The following is a 21,674-nucleotide window of genomic DNA, read 5'->3' on the forward strand; positions in this document are numbered from 1 at the left end:
GGAAGATCTCCATCACTCCTTCAACACTGAATGGAGTCACTCTGGAGAACTCTGTTCGGTAAGACCTGGGGACTGAAACCAGACTTGGCACTCTGGTCTTACAAGACCATTGCCCGACCAAGAATCACCTATGCTGCCCTTGTGTGGTGGCCCAAGGTGAACGAAAAGACTGCGCAAGCCAAACTCAAAAAAGTTCAAAGACTTGCATGTCTTTCGGTTACCAGCGCTATGCGAACAACTCCAACTGCAGCCATGGAAGCAATGCTCTGCCTACTTCCTCTACATCTTCATGTGAAAAAGGAAGCAGAGCTTGGCGCTCTAAGGTTGTAAAGGAGGAAAACTATACTCGAAGGGGACCAAATCGGCCACCTTCGCATACTTAGGAAGTTCAAACTAACTCCGCTATTAACTTCAGTCTCCGACTGGATGGACGTTAGGACCAACATGGATATTCCGTATAGAGTGATGGAAACAAACCGCTCTATGTGGAACAATGGAGGGCCTAATCTTCCACCTGGCATCGTCAGTTTTTATACGGATGGCTCGAAAATGGGATCCCTAACGGGATCCGGTATATACGGACCCGGTATCAGGGATACATTTTCCCTGGGCAAATGGCCCACCGCTTTTCAAGCAGAGGTATATGCCATATATACCTGCGCAAAAATATGTCTGAAACGCAACTACAGACACGCGAAAATCGGTATATTCTCGGACAGTCAAGCAGCACTACTAGCACTTAAGTCCGTCAAATGCGCTTCCAAACTTGTTTGGGAATGCATTGAAACTCTACGGGAACTTTCCCGACAGAATTCAGTTTTTCTGTTTTGGGTGCCCGGACCCTGCGGAGTCGAGGGTAATGAACACGCTGACTACCTAGCAAGACAGGGATCAGCTCAGCGGTTTATTAGCCCCGAGCCGTTTCTGGGTAAGTCCATTTCCGCTATCAAAAGCGAACTACTAACTTGGGAAAGGCTAGAAATAGCATCCCAATGGCAACAGGCACAGGGTTGTAGACAAGCTAAACTGTTTATCTATCCGCACCCCGGAACCGCCAGAAAGTTACTTAGTCTAAATCGTAATGAACTACGGATAATCACGGGACTCCTTACCGGACACTGTCCCGCTTTTAATCATTTCAAGAAAATCGGTGTAGTGTTGAACGACACCTGCCGATTCTGCAAATCTGAACCAGAGAGTTCAGAGCATTTACTTTGCTCTTGCGAAGCTCTTGCTTCCTCTAGGTACAACTTCTTAGGAAGTTACCTTTCAACTCCATACCAAGTATGGAGCTCCAATCCCAAGCAGGTCATTAGTTTCATCAACTATGTTGTACCTAATTGGGGTACAGGTTTACAACAAAACAGTTCTACTCCATCAATGAGTACGAGCAATCCGTAACCTGTGCACAGCAATCGGGGCCAGCCACAAAAGACAATCAGTAAGACTGTCGCAGTGGCATTTTCAGCACCCAGTGCCATTCAGGCATACAAGCTGAAAAAAAAACCTCCATCCTTTCTTCGAATCCTCAGCCTGATTCACCGGAAAGTGATTTTTTGACCGTGATAAAATCGAAACGGCACTGTACTGGGCAAAAAATTAATCTCCGCCTTTATAAACAATCGCAAAAAAAAACTTCATTAAAAACCGAGTAATTTGATTTTAATAGGCGACATTTTTTCTAAAAAATTTTTGACATTACGCGACGCGATACAAGATTTTTAACTTTACGTTGTTTTATTCTTTTTTCCATGATCGACAATTGTAGTATCGAATTTAACAAATAATGATATTTATTATTGTAAATATTGAATGATGCTTTTCAAATATGTTTAATTCAAATACATATGACAAAACGTACTTACCGGTTATATCCCTTGTGGTTAGAAGTAAACACTATTCAACAACCATCAGAAATGTTGCACCAAACATATATGGCCTACTATGATGCGTCCTGCATAATTTTTCGAGCAACAAATGAGCAGATTCGAAACCCGATTTTCTTTCAGAAATAAAGTTAAATAGCTGATGATAAATGGGACAGTACGAATCTAGATTTTCTGTATATACTTCTATACTGGCTTTCTTTCTATCTATCTAGCTTAGTTGTCAAAAAAATGTACTTCAAAGATAACAAGAGATATTGTATTTGTTTTAATTGTTAATCGGAATCTCGAAATATATAATTTCACTCTATGCTTATGTGAATATATGTTTTCATGCTTACAGTCCCTTATTTTTCTGCTCGATAACTACTATGTAATGATATCAAATAATTCCTAGTTTAATCGGCAACTGTGTTGCTGTTAATGCTGTAACTGACGCTGTGTTTTTTTTCGGTGCAATTTTTAGGCACAACTAATCATGTACGATTGAAATAAACAGGCTTCAAATGACGCCTCAGTTTGTTATCTATGCTTGCTTGTTAGATATTTGTTTTGTCAAAAAGTGTTTGCTAATCGATTTCGAAACTAACCGGGAAAGGTTTATAACATATATCTCATATGGCGACCGTGCCAGACTTCGTTCAAAGTGATTCTGGGTGGACTTAACATTCGAGAAACGGTCGGTCTGCGAATTTGGTCAAAACCAATCTGAATAATTTAAATAAAATCTGTAAAGGGTGTTTAGAACTTTTCTAAACGAGTGGATTTATTAATAGAAATGTTAAAAAAGCGGATTTCAGAGAATTATTTCCGCGCCAGACGCAAACAGTCATAGCGGCTTCAATTATACCTTGTGGGGCTGAGAAGATCGAGTGAAACACTCTGAGAGCTCTACTGCTTCATCTTATATAGAGACAAAAAAAGCTTATTAGTTAACGGCAACTGCTGAAATAGCTGGAAAGATTGTGCGATATTAGCTTCTTCTTTCTTCGAGCATAATTAGTCAGCATTTGTAGCAGCTTATATAACAATTACCACTTAAGGCTGGATGCTTCAGGCATCTCACCGGCAGTCAACACATTCACAAACAGGTTCTCCAGTTGAGATTCATGCTACTATGAAAATTTCCTTGGGCCTGGGAATGCTCATTCAATATTCTAAAGTATTAATAACACAATATTTTCTTGCTGCCAGGAAAACTTTACTTCCTGTCTTTGCGTTTGATTTTTCTTTGAATTCCTTGATTGGATTTTACATCAACACGAATCCAGGGAGGAGGTTTACAAATGAACTTTTGCCTATTCTACGCATTCAAGTTTAGATGTCAACAAGAACTTACACGCTTATATGTAAACAATTAATATTGAAGAGACAAATGAAACTTATTTACTGTTCGGCTGTGAAGTGAGAAGGTCTCAAGGCCTAAACACGATTGATACGTTGCGGCTGCGTTTGCGGCAATTTGACAGTTAGACCATATATTGTCTGTCAAATTAACGTCAACGCAATGCAAACGTATCCATTGTGCTTGGGCCTTCACTGTAACTAACCAATCCGTAGCTTTGACTTGTTTGACTATCGCGGTCATGATGTTTGCGTCTGAATGGCATAACTTGGAAGAAAATCCAGTTAGATAAATGTGAGTTTTTACGAAAAGATAAGACATCGAACCCAAAGTTAACAAAGAAGAGAACATTAGTAAAATAGTTCATCAATGTAAGTTAAAATTCTTAGCGAATAATTCCCTAAACAAATGCAAATATTGAGAATGTGATAGAATATCATCACATATGTTTGGGGATAAAATAGTTAAATAGACAATATTCTCCACCAAATAATCACCTGTAGAGTATGTATATTTCAGTTTTTTCAACAGGGAGCGGAAGCGGTCGCTTTTCGCTCCGTAATTAAATTGTATACATTTTTTCCACACTTACAATCTGCATCGCACAAAGAACTGCTCTCAACCGCAGGACTCATCAACTTTAAGAAAAGAGAAACCATCAACCCAACCCACACTGAACAGAACACAGTTAAGTTAGCTCAAACAAACCAAACAATACCTGGCCGGACATGGACCCATCTTTTTGCCATTCAGAAAAGACCAACACTAGCGGTAAAATCAACATACGTTTGGGTTTGGCTTTGAATGGCAACAAGTGGATAATCGTTGGGAAACTTTGATGCAAAAACGTAGAATCACTTAACGAAATTGTTCTTTGTGTTGTGATGCATACATTGAGCAGTGATTTGCTAACAGAGACAAAGAAGTGATTGCTTAATTTCGAAAAAAGGTAAAGGTAAATTCAAGAAATGCAAAACCAGACTACTCGCTGTTTTAGTTTTAAACATACAGGTACACAATTTATTGAAAAAAGTGTTAGCTATGATTTCCATTGAGTGAAACAAAGTGTTCAAATTCAACCTATAATTTAAAACAACTCTTTATTAACACCTCATAGACATCACTTCTGGATGACACTGGTTTCTTCCTTCTTCGATTCATCCGGTGTACGTGTATCAGTATATCCGACGTGCGCATACGGTAAAGAGAATGTGACAAGAGCTGCCAACAACATGTTTTTTCTTCATCATGTATAATACAAATGTTGATACTAGACTTTTATATGCTACTTGAAATCATATCACCATTTCCTAGCACTATCCGTTGAAGAAAACACAAACATTCGTAATCTATGTTGAAAACTGTGAAAGAGAAACTGAACTTTTCTTTCATCGTTTTGACTATAAAACTTGTGCCGATCTAGGAAACACATATTCGCTTTAAATGGCAACTCTGATCGCAATGCATCAGCTTTTCTTTTACAAGTGGTAAACTGTCAAATGAGTTTGTGAGTTGAATAGTGGCCGTCGTGCAATTGGTTTCAAGGAAATAAAAATCTACCAAACCTATATCGGTGCGGTTTCAACAACCGTCTGCTCGTGTGATATTTCGAGACACAGAGCAAGTTTTCGTTTCCGACTAGTGGCAAAATGGTGTCTTCTATTTACAGAAATTTAAAAAAATACCTTACATCGGTATTGTTCGTTTAACAGATTACCGTAACGACTATGGCAGATGCAGCGGCTCGAGAATTCCTCAAGTGCCATGGGTTGGCACGTATTGAGCACAATCTTGGAAATGCAGGAGTGAAATTTGAAGGTTTCTGGTATTTTAAAGCAAACATTGGAGAGCTGCAATGTATATTGCCAGACTTGAGACCTCGTGCCACAAGTGGGACAGTTTCAGCTCTCACCACTCTCACCAGAAATTAAATATCAAGCCAAGTGTGATGTATTGATATTTTTCATGAAAGATACATATATTATAACAGACAACAAGGATCATAAAATTTCGGTCGATGAAAGGTATGTTAGTTCCAGAATAGAGTTTAACCATAGCAAAAGGTTTAGTCTCAACCAAGTATCGAATAAAAAAAGAGCATAGCTCTAAGAAAATATATTTTTTCAATTTTCTAACAAAGAACATTTTAACTAGTTGTTATGTCAAAACTTATCAAAGAACATATAGGAATGACACTCTCTATCACGTAAGAAAAGCTCCCAGAGAAAGACAATACTAGTTGTAGCGGAATAGCAGAATTCCAGTGATTGGATAATCTCTATAGAAGCAGTAGACTTTTTACTACAAAAAAGTGCTAATGCCTTGTATCCGAACATGCTGCGGAATATCTAATGGCAAAAATTACAATGATCTATGGTATCTTATGAGTAGACTTTTCGTTAAAACACATTACGGAAAACGGTAAACGTTTTACTAGCATTACAGTCATGGCTATCTCAAAGGGGTGATTTTTTGTTTGCTAGGTGAGCAACAATTACCTACACTAACCTTTAGTGCATTGCAAATGTAAGTTCGAAACAATCAACGGAAATCTAGGATGGCAAAAATTCTTCTGGTAAGATTTTTTGCTAAAACGCATTACTATTGATTTAATAAACGTTTTATTAAAATTAGAGTCAATGGTATCTTAAAGGGGATATTTTTACTGGGTCATGTAGGCAAAAAAAGCTCAAGACAAGCGCAATACTACAGTAAAAAAAAAACACCGAAGAGATATTACCGATGATGTTGGGGACGTTTTGATAGCAAGAATTACGAAAATACCTTTCAGGGTAGACTTATCGTTGAACAGTCTAACAGTTGCTGCTATTTTAGTGAATAACGCTCAAATGTGAAATTTATAATAACACCTTTGAATATAAAAAAAATCTGATTTCGCTTACACCGATGGAATTCTTGGATACGAAGCTTTGCCAAAAAAAAAAAACTAAACTAAGACCTTGAAGGTAATAAATTTTGCATTTTTGTCGTTTGAAAAGTGAACAGCTAGTTAACGTCAAAATCGATATCCTGTCTTGCAAAATCAGTGCTCAAACGCAAAGTCCTGGAGGCTGAGAATTAGCATTTCGAAATCGAAGGATATGGAAAAGAAAGTATCAAGACCCTCGAGCCAATACGGCTCGAGATTATAACAAAACAAATAAAGAAAGGAACAAGAAAAATATGATGCAAATACGAATAAGACAGGAAAATAATAACGAATGAAACTAAAAAAGACGTTTTGGAAAGAGAAAAATATCTTTAGATAAATGAAGCGGTTGACAAGCGTGAGCCACCACTTTCAGATGACTTACGACTCGTGAGTAGGGGGAGATGTAGCGGTCTGATAACTAGAATAAGGAAAAATACATTTCAATTCCCAGAATCATTTCAGACTGCAACCTTTCGTTGTATACTCTTGGAATAGTGTTATTTTTATGCCCTTTATTCTGCTTTGGGTCTTCGGATAACCCACACTTTTAGAAGTGAGAGGAGTGTTTCTCTGACGAGAATTCCCTCATAGTGATCCTGCCAGGACACTTTAACATAGACAATGATGTGGTTAGGGTGTCACGAAGCATATGTCAGACAGAAGAATTTAAGCCTCGAGCTAAATTTTATAAAAAACAGGTGGAATATAAGCTGGAGCATCTGCCTCTGCTACCAGGTTTTACTAAACACAGAATACGGTAGATTAGACGCTCTCGAACGCGCTCTAATGCTGTTGTTGCTGTTGGTAGCCGAGGGTACTAAAAAGTTAAGCTCGAAAATTGAGACAGGCCAAGAAATACTACCTTCACTATGCGTTACCCATAGGGATATTGATGTAGTAGAACTCTTACTAATTACACTGATAGATATCTTCTGGGTTGCTTTTCGACGAAAAGCATCATCAATGCCCGGACACTTCAACACATAATCAATGATGTGGTGAACGTTTTATTTACAGTCAGAAGGCCGTGAGAAAGGTATTCTACGGCGCATATTTATAAACCTTGAATGGCGACCGTGGCGGCCTTTGTGACAAATTTTCTACGACCAGTGGTCCTGCCGGGACACTTTAACTTAACCAATGGTGAGCGTTTTATAAACAAACACAACACCGTTGATGTAGTGGACTTTTTACTACAAGCTACACTGATATATAGTTATGGACAATGCTTGTCCTGACCCAGCAAAACATCATCACCGGACACCCACTAGCAGCGACATGAGCGGATGCGGTTCTCCTGACGTAGCAGGCGTGTGACCAGGTAGCTAGGACGTAGTTAGGACCTTTAGAGTGGAACAGGAATTTAATTTAGTTCGAGTGTTTAATCGAACAAGTTGTGTCTGCGTACAAAATTAAATATGTTCATGGAATTAACCCTTTTTTAAAAACTTTCGAATGTTATCGAGAACCCAAATCTTTTGGGTTGACTTTTGACGAAAATTTTCACCGATGCCAGGACCCGTCAACACATAACCAATAATGTGGTGAACGTTTTATTAACAAACTTAACAGTGCTTGTTAGAAAGCGCACACATTGAGGTAGTAGACTTCTTACTAATTACACTGATAGATAACTTCTGGATTGACTTTTGATCAAAGATGAGGCCTGAACGTTTTATTAACAAAAGGTTTTCTACGAATGGCGTACATTTATAAACATTGAATGGCGACCGTGGCGGTCCTTGTGACTTCGTAATAAATTTCTCCGGAAATGACCTATCCTGGCGCTTTATTTCGTAATGACACAAGTAGTTATATGTTTTTGTACCCGAAACAACCCGGTGTAAGTCGCCTCTTCCAGACGACTTACTACTCATCAAGTGGGGGCGAGATGTAGCGGACCCCTATTTTAGATTGTGTCATATTAGCTTTTGTTCCCAGAGAAGGGCCGAAAAATACAGAACATACATATATGATTATGCCCACTGATCCAGCATAACTGCCGAGTCAAAGGTACAAAGTATCACGCCACTAGTCAATAGTCCACCATCGAACAATTCGACACGCAATCAGCAGCTTTACAAGAATTATAGAACAGCCAGTTTTTTTTTCTGTTGGGTACATTTTCCACTGCGACCAGAGATTTGATCTTTTGTGGCGGGCCCCTATTTGATGTAAGCCTTATCAGGGTGTCGTACCACTATTAGGTCGAATGGTTTCCACTTGCTGAATATAGGCATCGTCCCAATAAGGTATTATTGAACGAATAAAGTTCACTGCCTTATTGGGAGAAGTCATCCAGATATCTAATGGTTGTATTAGGTGTTTATCAAAGAATTGCTTCCTCTTTTGAGAGAGTGCTTCACAGTCACATAATAAATGTTAAATGTTAATAACAGTCAGTTAGTCAGTTACATTTAAGCAAGCAGTGAAACAAGTAGTACTTAAGTACCTGTGTAAATTCACCTAACAAATGAATTTTTCAATCCATCCAATCCATTTCAATGTAAGTCAAGCTATTTTTATTTTTATTTTCGAGAACAACACTCGAAAGTTCACGACGCGTGGTACAATATTTGTTAACGAGAACTACAACGATTGATATATTTTAATTGTTTTTTTTTTTTTTTTTGTTAAATAGCATCAACTATGCTTGTAGGTCACTTGTAGCCTTTAGAACTAAAAAATAAAGGTAAAAGGAGAGGAAAACGCTGGACTTATTCAGAGCACTGCTGAGAACGGTCTGAGAAACGTCACGAGCGAAATTTTCTAGATTTTCCGTACCAAACAGAATCAGCACCAATCGACTGCGATTGATGTGGTGAACTTATTATTAGCTAAAATTACAATGTATGGCATCATCAAGTTCAGGAATCATTCGCTTGCTTGGCATAACAGCATAAAAAAAGCATGATCGATGAAGTTGTTGAATTTTTGCTAACAACAGTTTCAGCGGATTGGTATCGTTTGATGTAGTAGACTTTTTGCTAAACTTCTGCGTAAACTGATTGTTAGCAAGCACCACCGGTGATGTGGTGAACGTTTTATTAAATAATTACAATGGTGGATATTTTTCGCGTAAACTTTTGCTTAGAAAGCACTCACGTTGATGTGGTTGACTTTTTACTACAGATTACAGTGATTGATATCGGGTAGTGATGTGGTAGACACTTTGCTAACTACATTGATTGGTGTCTTTTAGTAATACTCGAGTTGACGATCGAGCGACATCAGTTTTGACCACTTAGCAGTTATTCATCGAACACATGAACTGCTGACATCCTACATAGCAACAGTCGCCGCTAGATATTTTTTTTTTTTTTTGTTAAAAAGCATTACCGAAGATGTTGTATGCCATTACAGTTTTGACATCAGGAAGAAATCATCGCATTTTACATGATATTTTAGTTAGTGATGTTTTGTCAAGAACAGTTGAACTGTGTGCATTGTTACACCACTCCAGCTTCAATAACCGTGGCATAAATGTCAAGTTATTGAGATATTTAGTCAATAGGAAATAAGAGCATGATATTAAATCATTCACTTATTCATATGAATGACTTGGAGATTAATGTTAAGGATCACATTTATAACAAACGTTCCATTAAGATCAACGACTTAACTCTACTACATTTAATGAGTCACCTATCTGTTAACGTGACCGGTACCAACTTGGCCAGATACCACACGTTGGTAGTGCTTGTCGTATAACTGAAAGCTCAGTGCTCGAACTGCCCGTCGGTGATGAAACACGTTACTTTGAACCACTTAAATGTTCGGGACAGTATGCACTGTTGATTGTTGGCGAGCACCACCGGTGAGGTGGTGAACGTTTTATTAAATAATTACAATGGTAGATAATTTTCGCGTTAACTTTTGCATAGAAATCACTTCCGTTGATGTGGTAGACTTTTTACTACAGATTACAGTGATTGGTATCGGGTAGTGATGTGGTAGATGCTTTGCTAACTACATTGATTGGTATCTTTCAGCAATACTCGTACGGGACTTAATCAGAACCTACAGCTTCAGTCGACAACAACTTTTAAGACCTCTCGTGTTTCCACATGGTTCCGTCACATTAGCTGACTTGGAATCCGGAGAGAAGCCAGTCTTCTATCGGGTTCTGTCCACCCAGAAAACAATTAAGATACTAGAGCATAGCCTTCAGCTGTTTCTAAAAGTAGGCTATGAGTTCGCTTACATTTGAAGCCAAGTCTCTTGCTTGGCTTTGGTGACAGATAAACCGTTCGTCACCTGTAAGCAAAACAATTAAATTTAAAAAAAGCGTCCACGATGCACCGTGTAACTTGTCGGGTTATTTACGAAGCGACGGAACGCGAAAACCGCTACTCTAAGTTAAATTAAGACAATTGATAAAAGTTCTAAAGTAGAGATAGGCTGAGATATTATATCAGCGACAAAGTAAGTGTAGTGATAGAGAGAACATAATAATAAAATCTAGTGAATTCAACTTCAACTACTCTGCAAGCGAATGCATGAGGGTAAATAGAGTTGCGCATGGTACAGACATGAAGCGGACTACCAACGAGGAGCGGACTACGAGAAAGACTACCTAAGAGCCGGCTTTAAAACTGGACGGCTTTCCATTCCGAACTACAAGCAGACCGCTCATGGAGGTTGCGTCTGCGGAGAGAAAGCCGAAGGCTGGCATTCTACGCCCACTACGCTCGGGCGGCGGTGATAGACGATGGCAAAAGGCTTCTCCGCCGGCTCCCACAATCAGTAAACGAACAGTTAGATGTTTTAAATTCGACTACAATCTTTTCTTGGCGACCAGAACCAGTCAAAATTGATCCAAAAAACGATCGTGCTATCAGTCAGAAAAGGCTGCTAGCAGTGTGCAAATGCTCAGAGCAGTTTAAACCAGCAAACAAAAATTCAATTGAAGCTCTTGAAAACTCAGGAACAAAGCCTAGCAAAAGCTTGAGACTAGGTTCTACAAGCGAAGAAAAGCATTCGAAGGACATTTTTTAAAACTATTGAAGGTAAGAAAATCATGCCAAATCCATTTTAGGAATAATGAATGCAATGGTCACCACGGTCCACGCCGCTCATAGAATACAAGGGAAACGCACTCAAACGTTGAATTGCGACTTAATCCTGCGACGGAGTCCGCCAGTAGAGACACCCAGGCTACCCAACAATTGGTTTTTGGAATCTAATGGCTGCGACCGGCGACGGAAGTATCGTCAAACGAAATCATCCGATCGTTTCCACAGGGTTTACGGAGTCTAATCGCTGCCCCGACGGGAGATGATCCTGCTCCTAGTATTATTGTAAGTGAAAAAAATATAAAAAACGATAAAAGTGAAATAAAAACCCGCATAAAGTGTTAGATATTAAGTCTCAGTGAACGTTTTAGACTGTTAGAAAAAGTGTTATACAAAAATTGAGCAACTAGTGCAGCTTCTTGAAAATTTAAAAATGGCAAATGCTAATCCAAATCCAAACCCAAATCAAAACACAAATCCTACCCCAGAGCCAACTCCAAACAACAGAAGATTTGCAATTGATACGGATTTACCCAAATATACGGGAAATCCTCGCAATCTCGCGCAATGGATCCTCGATGTCGAGGATATTTTGGAATATTTTTCTGAAGAATAAAAATAAAAAAAAAACTAAACCCAAGCCAAAAGCAAAAATAACTAGTGCATCTTCTTCTTCAGAGATGTATTTTCTAAATCAATACATGATACTAAAAAAGTTTCCTTCTGAAACAGACGACTCTTCTGATGACGACGATAACTTCTCCGAACCTCAAACACGTGATAAACATTTACTTAAAAAAAACTGGTTCTAAAGTACCCAACAAAATTTTGGATGATGATTCAGACTTGAGTGAATAAAGTTATTAAACAGTAAAATAAAATTTTGGGTGATTGTGAATAAAAATTTGAAATCGTTTTTTCATGCTTTTTAAGCATAAAAAAAAAAAAACAAAACAAATCAATACAACAGATTAAGTTTAAATATAACCATTTTTTTAGTTGATCACACAAAAATGCTCCAATATTATTTACCTTTATGGTATAAGGTACTTCAATTAAAGTTATTCCATTTTCATGGCACATTCGTCTTTTAAGTTCATCTCTATATTTTTGATTAAAAGAAGCTTCAACATTTTGATGAATAGGATTTTCCTAAGTCAAAGTCTAGTGAAAAGTGTTAGTAAACTCGCCCGCTGACCGGCAGATACGAAGACAAATCGTCACCCGCTAGAAAGCATCCTCAACGGAATATTAAGGACTTGCGACAGATCGTAAACACTGGACCACTGGTACCGCGGCTAGGAGACCTACATCCCACACGACGACGGCAACCAACGGAGTTTCAACCAATGCAGCGGCTTACCGCGACCTAGATCGTAAGTAGATTGAATATTCAAAAAAAAATATAAAAATAAAAATATTATAGTGTAGTCGAATAGTGATTTTTTCTACAATAAAATTGAATAGTTGAGTTGAAATAAACTGTTCACATGACAGAGACAATAAGGAATCATGATAAACGCCCTGGCAAACGAGTCCCTTCATTTATTTTCAAGCCAGGAATTCATGTAAATGCTCTTAGAACTCATGGAAATATATAATGTTCCACCTCAGCAACATACAGTTGAATAAAACATACCGTTTTGATTCAAACTTCGAACACTTTACAATAAAAATCGAATTATTATGGCCAGTGTAATAGAAAGAATGATTATTACAAAAAAATTAAATTTCTTTTTATATAATAGGCATATATAATAATGTAATCGAATAGTGAACTCTTATCGTTCAAGTGTTACGAAAATTAATACGGCGCAATCGAATAGTTTCAGCAATCAAGCGTTACAAAAATTTTGGGAATAAAATATTACGGCAAAATCGTAGAGTAGTTTTATCGTTAAAGTGCATGTTTACATGAAAAATGACTGAAGAAATTCAGAAAAAAATGATGAGCTATTAGCTCAATTAGAACAACAGCGTTTGAAAATAGTGAGTTTAGCGGCAGCAGTAGCCTCAAATAGCACACACATTTGTCCAACAGTGCCTGCAGATTAGGTAGTGACAGTAACAATCGGTCGGCATCGGTCGAAAGCAAACTGCTGTTTGCGAAAAAACTATGCCTCACACCAGAGCACGAAACAACTGCTCTACCCTTAAGGTACAGCATCATTCGTGACAAAGTGACAGACAGAGCTAATGACGTGCTAGTACACACCGAATGAGTCGAGATGAAGAAAACGTTAGAAGAATATTTTAATGACAAAAAAGACTTGTGCACTTTAATTACAAAGATTCATTATTTACAACAAGATTCTTCATTCGTTGTTTTGCTTTCGTCTCGATTAGACGCAAATTGTTTATCTCCGTTTGATTCGCAAAATAACAATACACGAGTTATCGTACGGGTGTTTTTTAGTCGATTAGTTCTTGTGCTGTGCGATAACAATAGCCTGCAGTATATCGGCAGAAACATCTTCTGCACACTGGTAGGGGCAGGCTACCCCGCCAGTGATCTGATACGCAACTGATATATCAGCAAGAATAATTCTCCCGCACCGCTGATACCCCGCTAGCAGCATGGACCACCATACGATCGAGCGAGTGGAAGTCAACTACAAGTGGCATCTACAAGGTCGCGTGTAAGATACGGCCACTGTGTCACAACACGAAGCTGGATCGTCTTTGTTTGTTCTGCGGAGACACTCGATTGATTCTACTATCAGCCGTGAGGTCGTGACTTAGACGTTCGGTGAAGTATTCACTTTAGAATTTTTATCATTATTTAACCGAAATTACAAAGGTTAGACCGAACAAACTGCGAGTTGTCGTGAGTAGCTTGAAGCAAGCAAACGCAATTGCTAGCTACGAGCTCTTCACGAGAGAGTATCGCGTGTACATCCCTGCCAAGGACGTGGAGATCGACGATGTGGTTACCGAAGGGAGCCTCACGGTCGATGACATTTTGCGTCACGGGGTTGGCTGCTTCAAGAATCCCCTGATTCAAGATGTAAAGATACTGGATGTCAAGCAATTGCATTCAGTATCCATCGAAGAAGGGAAGAAGAAATTCCTCCCTTCGGATTCCTTCCGTGTAACATTCGCTGGATCCGCACTGCCGAACTACATCTCTTTGGACAGGGTTCGTCTGCCTGTAGGCGTACAGGCGTTCGTACCGCGGGTCATGCATTGCCAAAACTGCAAGCAGTTAGGTCATACAGCCACCTACTGCTGCAACAAGGCACGCTGCAGCAAGTGCGGAGGCTGAGACCGCTTGCAGTGAGGATAGGTCGCGTCCAAAAAGTCTGAATGAAGCCCGCTAAAGCGCTACTGATCAATTTGACACGGACCAACGAAAGAAGGAGAAAACTTGCAAAGAAACTTTTAAACCTATACCGCAGCAGAACAATTGACAGATCAATAGGTACCCCGATCAGAATGTTAAGAAATTTTCTTCAAATAATTCGTAATCGTAATCGTAATCGTAATCGTAATCCTAATTCCCTAACAAAAAAAAAAAACAAGCTTCACCATATAGTAATTTTCCTTTACCGGTCTGGTACCTAAGCAACAGCACGCACTTCCCGGCATAAAACCCGACCCATCAGGTCAAATGCGGCTCTAAGCCTCTTCCTCTCTTCACTCTCTTCCAAAAACCGCCTCAAATTAACATGCACGAAACAGGCGAAATGGTTACGTTGATGAGCTCGGCAATCACTATGTGGCGCGGCCAAAAGGAAGTACTAAACAAGTTTACTATTAAAGTTTCACTCGATAGCTTCATACAAATTTTATGCTTCATATTCAAATTTTCAACAATTCAACCCTCCACCGAGAAATGTTTTCGTGTCAAACAGAACCCCACTCTGACTCATCTAATTTTCATATTTTTTCCACAGAAATAGAACTGATAAAAGTCATTATAAATTTAGACATGTAATGCAACTTTTATAAGGGAACAAATCCCCGTAGATAGAGCTAATGATATGACCATGAAATAGGAGGGGGAAACTCCAAGCCATAAATGGCACGCAGGCCACTGAAACTAAAATCATTCGGTAAGCTGGAACATTACCCAAAATGAATGATGCTATCCAAAAGCTTTTGAAAAATGAGGCATCAACAAATAATACAAGCGAAAACTAGAAAATGCAAGCTCTCAAATATTCACGAACGGAGAAAATTATTCACGTCGACGTGGGGAAATACACCACAGAGGTTTCGCGAGTGAATAATCACCAATCATGCTACAATGGACATCAAAATTATCATTCTAATAGAGGACATTTTCCAAATCATAGAGGAAACTCAACCTATTAAACTATTAAACTCAGAGAGACCGATTCAACCCGCATATGTTCCTTGCTCAGCATAATGGTGTACTTTTTCCAACCGTATTTCTATTCAGCAACCTTCGTGCTAGAGTGGGTGTCTTAATAATCCCGAATTACCGACCATCCGATTCGCTAAATGATTTTCCGATCCGATTTCTTCCGGACCACTCTAAAACGAGCCAATTTTGTTCAATTCAACCTTTCCGTACTTTAGTTATTAGGTTCGAAATCGAATGACGTCCAATCCAACAGATAGGAATTGAAACTAATTATCACCGAAACGCTAAAAGCAAGCAATTATAAAACGACTCTCGACTCGCTGTCTCAGCAGTAAATTAGCTCGGCAAATATAGATCCGTTTATAACCGGAGCGCTTATCCCTAGGAGCATACTTTTTTGACACGCAGTAACTAGTCTTCACGAATTCCATAATAACCGCCTACGCTAAAATTACCTCAACTCACTAATGGTAGCACACGCATCGAATAACAAACCCGCTATCCGTAGCTCTTTGGATTTACTATTACCGCCGGTAGCTGTGGATGGCATTACCGAAGCCACCGCCGCCGCCGTCGTCGTCGTCATCGTTGTCATCGTTGTGGTGGTGGAAGTTTGCACCGTGCTCAAACAGCGAAATGCTTTTTCCACCAGCTTCGCCAGCCGGTCGATGGCAATCTGTCCGGATGCGTTGGCAGCATCGTTGCCCTCGGCAAAACGCAGCTGGGGACCGTGACCCTCCGACGAAATCTGTGCATGAGAAGAATAGATTGAATTAGTGGAATGTCAACACAGACACTCCTGGGAAGCTGACTAGCAGGGAACGTAGGTAAATAGAATAGAATGGAAAATAATTAGTTGGCTAAATTGAATTGCTTACTAGGTTAAACGAGTGTGTCGGAAAAATTGCCGGAATAGAAATAAGAGAGCTTCACAGAGAAAATAGAAGAGTGAAAGAGAGAAGCAAACAGGCAAAATTTCTTACCCTGCCTGGAAAGACCAGATCGTGACCTCGTGCACTACTTGTTAACATAATATACTTTGCCAACACTTACGAGGGTATCCAGATAATCAGTCAGCAGCGGCCCGACGGCTGCCACCTGTCCCCAGAGGCGAGGGTTAGCCTTGGTGTGGACTGTTAATCGCCGACCGGCAATCGCTAGCAGCAGCTTTCCGAGCGCCTGGTCGGGAACGATATTCTCCAGCAGTTCTTCGGCATAGACGTCCCACCCATGGGCGTACAATTCCACGATCTGTGAACAGAGAGAATAATTTGAAATTAGTAATAACTCTAGTAAAATTCTTACAAAAAACAACTCACCTGATGCTTCTGCAATTCCGTCGTACTGATCTCCCACACCTCGGCCAGCTGTTCGATGCGCTCCATCCAGACGATGTGATCGGTGTAGAACACCGTCTCCAGATCCTCCCGAATCAGGTCCATGGTGGCGGTGATGGTTTTGCACAGAAATTCGAACCGCACACGTTTCAGCAGCAGATCGGCTTTCGGAAGACTGTATGCCAGCGGCCGGTTGATTTCGGCAAAAAACGACTGGTTGGCCGTGGCGTCAAAGAACTGCTGCACCGGTTTCTGGTACTTCACGTTGAACGAGGTCAGTATGAGCAAAACCGTTGTCAGCTCGTGATGTAGCTTGAGCAGGGCCATGTGGGCGGGGGTCTGTTGAATTGCCAACAGTGTCAACGGTATCGGCCCTTGTTGCAGTAACTCTTCAAAGCGCAGCTCAAGTTTGTCGTGGTCGATGGATTGCGAAAAATGATCGAAAAACCTCAGGCAACTTTCGAGAAATTGGGGCACCAGAGCATCGGATATTCCGATGTCCTGAAGGCAAAGTTTCTCCTTCGGAAGCCGACCGACCTTATTCACAAGTTTTTTCGTTGCTTCCAGAGGAATTTTCAGATGTGCGTTCCAAATCATGCAGCAAAGGCCGTGTTTCATGGAATACTGAAGACGCGGAATCGCGTTCAAGCATGCCAGACCCGCCTGCAGGCTGTTCATGTTCGCCATATTTTTACTCCAATCACAGATGTACTCCCACGCCAGATGGCACAGTAAGGTACCACTATCCAGACTGAAAGGAAAATGTCTTCGAAGAATGCTAAGATTATACAGGATGGGATCTAATTCAGTATCACTACTTCCGCCATATTCGCTGGTTTGTAAAAGATTTTGTTTTATAAGTTGCAGTCGCTTTCGTTCTTTCCTCTCACTGCTGGCAGGTTCTTGTACTCCTGCTTGCTCGTTCTCTACAGCTTCATCCGGAACTTCGATCACCAATTTTTCCGGATCAATTCCGCTAGCACCCACCCATTTTGCAACCATTTCGGCAACAATTCCCTGTCCTCCTTTTAAAATCTCTTTCAGACTGACGCTCGGCTTCTGGTAGTTTAGGCCGGTATATTTTGCTTGCGAACATTTAAGACACTCGGCCAGTATGGTGCCAAGAACGGCCACATCGTCCAGCTTCCCGATCAGCAGAGTCCACTGACAGGCTTCCTGCGACACTTCCTCGAATTGGTAGTCTTCTTCGTCACTGCTCTCCTCGTACTTTAGCGCTTCGTTGCGACACATTATAGCTGCCAGCAATCCTCGCAGGGCACAGGGTGACTCCAGCAAGTATTCCCGTGCATTCTGCCACCATACACAGATAGTGTTGTTTTCAAACCTTATCTTGTCTTTAGCGAGCAAGCAAATCCTTCGTAGAACTTTGCTGAACTTATTCAAATCTTCGACAAGCTCAGCGATGTCCCGATATACAAACGGAAGTCGCAACCAATATGCTAGGAATAGTTTGAGCAGATCTTCGTAAAGAATACCGGTAGTACCAGCTACTGTAGCAAACCCGCTAAGCCGAGGCGAGCCACTTGCCTGGTGGTAAACGTCTTCGAAGATAATCTTTCCCAATGAACTGTACAGGATAGCGGAATCTTCCTTGAGCAAAATTAAGCCTTCGGTGGAAACATTGAAGTATGACAAATATTCTTGAAATACGTTACTTTTCGCCGTCGAATCCTCGAAGGTAACCCGTGTCGTGGATGTTCCCTCCAGGGAACCATTCATCGTTAGCAGTTCAATCAGTTTCCCAATCGACGCCAACTCTATTTCAGAAAGTTTGACATTTTCGTCTGCAGCTTCCACCAGGGTGGAACTTTTCCGCCTAATTTCTTCGCTGCATAAAGGTTTCTCACTCCCTTCGGTTGGATCAGTTATCTCTTCGGTTTCTTCCAAGTCCTTTAACGGTTGAGCTACTTCTTCTGATTGCTCTGGTGGTTCAGATTCTGGTTTAACATTCACTAGCATATTAACATCGACTTCGTCAGTTAAGAATTGATAAAATAACGTTAACTTTTTGTAATTTTCACACACAGCCCTCAGATGCATTGCCCTATGAAGCTCGTCCGCCTCTAACAAACCATGCTCCTCCAACCCCTCCTCGAAGCTACCGAAAATGTCCATCGCTTTCCGAAACAAACGCGCAGTAATCTTTCGATGTTTCGCTAACATTTCAACACACTGCAGTTTAATCTCTGCCGTCTCAAAGCTTTTGCACATTTCAATTTCCTCTTGCTCTTCCGCGTCGCTTCCATCGCCCGTCTTCAGGCAAATCTTCAGTCGCTTCAATAAATGCAAATCTTTAGCAGTCTTGGACTTAGAATCACTCAGCGCACAATGGAACGGAATGCTGATCTCCTTAAGCGAACAATCGCTCGGATCGAAAAACGTACAACCGAGCCCAGTGTAGCGCACCTTGCTGTTTCCCATGCTGACGCCCATGAAGCTGTGCGTATTATAAATGAGTTGACCGTTTTTGCATGCCCCGAAGGCAGCCACTTTCGGTCCCGTCTGCAGCGCCCACACTTCCAGCATCGACCGGCGAGGAGCGTAAATCACCAAAAACATTGCCTTCCGGCGGTCAATCCTGGCGGGTCCGCTGTCCGACGTTTTAGCAACCTTTTCGGCTACTTCCATGAAGCCACACTGGGCGTCACGATAGCCCTTCCAAACTCGCAGTGCAATCCCCCTGGAGCAGTCAACCAGGATCACACGGCCCAGATGGTCGGCCACTGCTGCCAGGGCGAAATTTGGCGCTAGCCATACCGAGTACGCGCTCCGTTGCTGATCGCACAAACCGAAGCGGCACACCAGCGGTTCCGAGGTGGGAAGCTGCGGTTCGGACGGAGTCTGCGGTGTCGCTGATGGGCCACCGAACCAAGAGCTGTAAGTGAGGGAACACAATCGGAAAAATGGGTTAAAATGGTAGTTTGTAACTAATGATGACGAGAATGATTTTACTGTATGAATTTCAAATAAACTGTCCATTTAATTTACTCCATCAGATACACTCCACAGAATTATTTTTTCTCCTGTTATAACTACTTGAAATATAACCACCTTCGCATGTTTTATGAAATTAGATGATTGATAAATTATATTTATATTTTTATTTTTTTTTCATATACGAACCCAGAAAAAAAGTTTCAAGAAACTATCAATTCATGGAACTTTCGTCAATACCATAATATTTTGATTCAAACATTTGTTGATTATTACTTACAGAAGAGAATTTTTCTCGAACCTTTTAACTCTATTCTTAACTATATATTTGCCGACTTTTACAGATAAAATTAGGTCTAGAATGCTCCAATAGTATTAAATTTCAAGATTGCTCTTGGTTAGGTTCGAGACTGTCGTATGTTTATGCATGTTTTTGTTATCACAGGATCAATAATTTTAAAATGCCCAAAATACGTGGGTTCTGTAAATGTAAAATAACCTTGAGAATATATCGATGCAGTTTGGTTGAACAAGAATAATTTTTGTTTCAGAAAAGATAAAACTCATTTAAGTTGTGTTTCAAGAAGATTCGGCTTTGCTGATTCTTTGTTGTTCGTCTGAAAAGCTATGTAACCGATCTTCGTATGACAGAGCAATTACTGTAAAAGCCCCAACATTGTATCCACTGCCAACCAATTGGTCGTGTTTCACAAAAAAAACTTGAAAATTTCCACAAATACAATGGTGAAACGAATAGCACGACTGCAAAGAGATGTCACTTTTTTATCGGGATAGAATTCCCGGGAAATTTCAATTTCCGGAATTCTCGATTCTTTTTTCGAAATTGTGTACACTTATAGGCAATGTTGAGCAACCCGACTCTGAGCAGTTTCAATTATTTCTTTCATTTTTTCTTTATGAATTTGCTCCTAAGAGTACTGATCGAATTTATGGGAGAATCTATCGAATTTCGGGAAGTGGAATCTCAAAGCGGTCAGAGTTTTTACGGTTTTTGACCGATAAAAAAAATGCACATAAGGTAGTTAATAAAATTGTCGAAATCGGAACCTTGTTTTTGGATGCCAAATGTCTTAGAAATACATGAAACGTCGAGATCTGGTATTCTCTTAAAAAAAAATCGCATTGTGGGTCCAATACCCAAGCTTTTTTCAAATTTTTTTTTGAGATCTCGACGTTCCATCCATTTCTAAGACATTTGACACAAGAAAAAATTGATTTCATGAACAACTACTTGCGCGTTTTTTAAATTTTGCATGGACATTTTTTTCGAGAAGACAGAACTTTTGAGCCCTACCGCTGAACGAAATTCGAATAGGGGAATTTCATTGGCACTTAAATGCTACTGTCCGTGAATTAGTATTCGTCATTGCTCCCACTTTTTGACACTGAAAGTAGTTATTAGTTTGTTTTCGGAATTTAATCCATTTTTTATTTGTAATAATGCTTTTTTATGAATGCAGGGCATTAAATCATGTTTTTAATTTTTCTTCTATTTGACAAAAATATCCTAATTCGGGAAACTGCTCCATTATTCATCTTATTAAGCCGATTTTCACGAAGAATGCACGGATTAAACAGCAAATTTTCACTAGAGTTTGCAATATTCCCGGGAATGGATTTCCCGGGAAACGGAAATGAAAAATCTCATTTCCCGGGAATTCCCGGGAACCGGGAATGGAAAAAAATCTGAGCAAAAATGAGATTTCAAATAAAGTTTATTTATAAAAGGTATCAAACAATCGTTTACAATTTCATTATCAATTCGCATGGAAAATGGATTAAAAAACAAAACTTTTTCAAGTTCGCTCCAGAAATTCATGATCGATTTTGCAGCAAATGTTAGCAGAAGAGTA

General features: G+C 40.0%; 1 protein-coding gene across 2 annotated transcripts in view; it reads right to left on the bottom strand.

The window, feature by feature from the left end:
• Window positions 1–2,123: 2,123 nt before the first annotated feature.
• Window positions 2,124–21,674, bottom strand: part of LOC129726918 (rab3 GTPase-activating protein non-catalytic subunit) — a 45,386-nt gene continuing 25,835 nt past the window's right edge. Inside the window, exons 3-5 of one of the 2 annotated variants that reach the window (XM_055684175.1) lie at window positions 16,828–19,741; window positions 16,562–16,759; window positions 2,124–16,256 (exon numbers count right to left, since the gene is read on the bottom strand). In XM_055684175.1, coding sequence (XP_055540150.1) covers window positions 15,960–16,256; window positions 16,562–16,759; window positions 16,828–19,741 — 3,409 coding nt within the window. In that variant the 3' untranslated portion in view covers window positions 2,124–15,959. Of the gene's footprint in view, window positions 16,257–16,491; window positions 16,760–16,827; window positions 19,742–21,674 lie in introns of both variants that reach the window. The other variant, XM_055684176.1, reaches the window with a different exon arrangement.

The sequence above is a fragment of the Wyeomyia smithii genome, chromosome 3 (genome assembly GCF_029784165.1).
Source record: "Wyeomyia smithii strain HCP4-BCI-WySm-NY-G18 chromosome 3, ASM2978416v1, whole genome shotgun sequence".
In the NCBI taxonomy this organism is placed as follows: Eukaryota; Metazoa; Arthropoda; class Insecta; order Diptera; family Culicidae; genus Wyeomyia; species Wyeomyia smithii.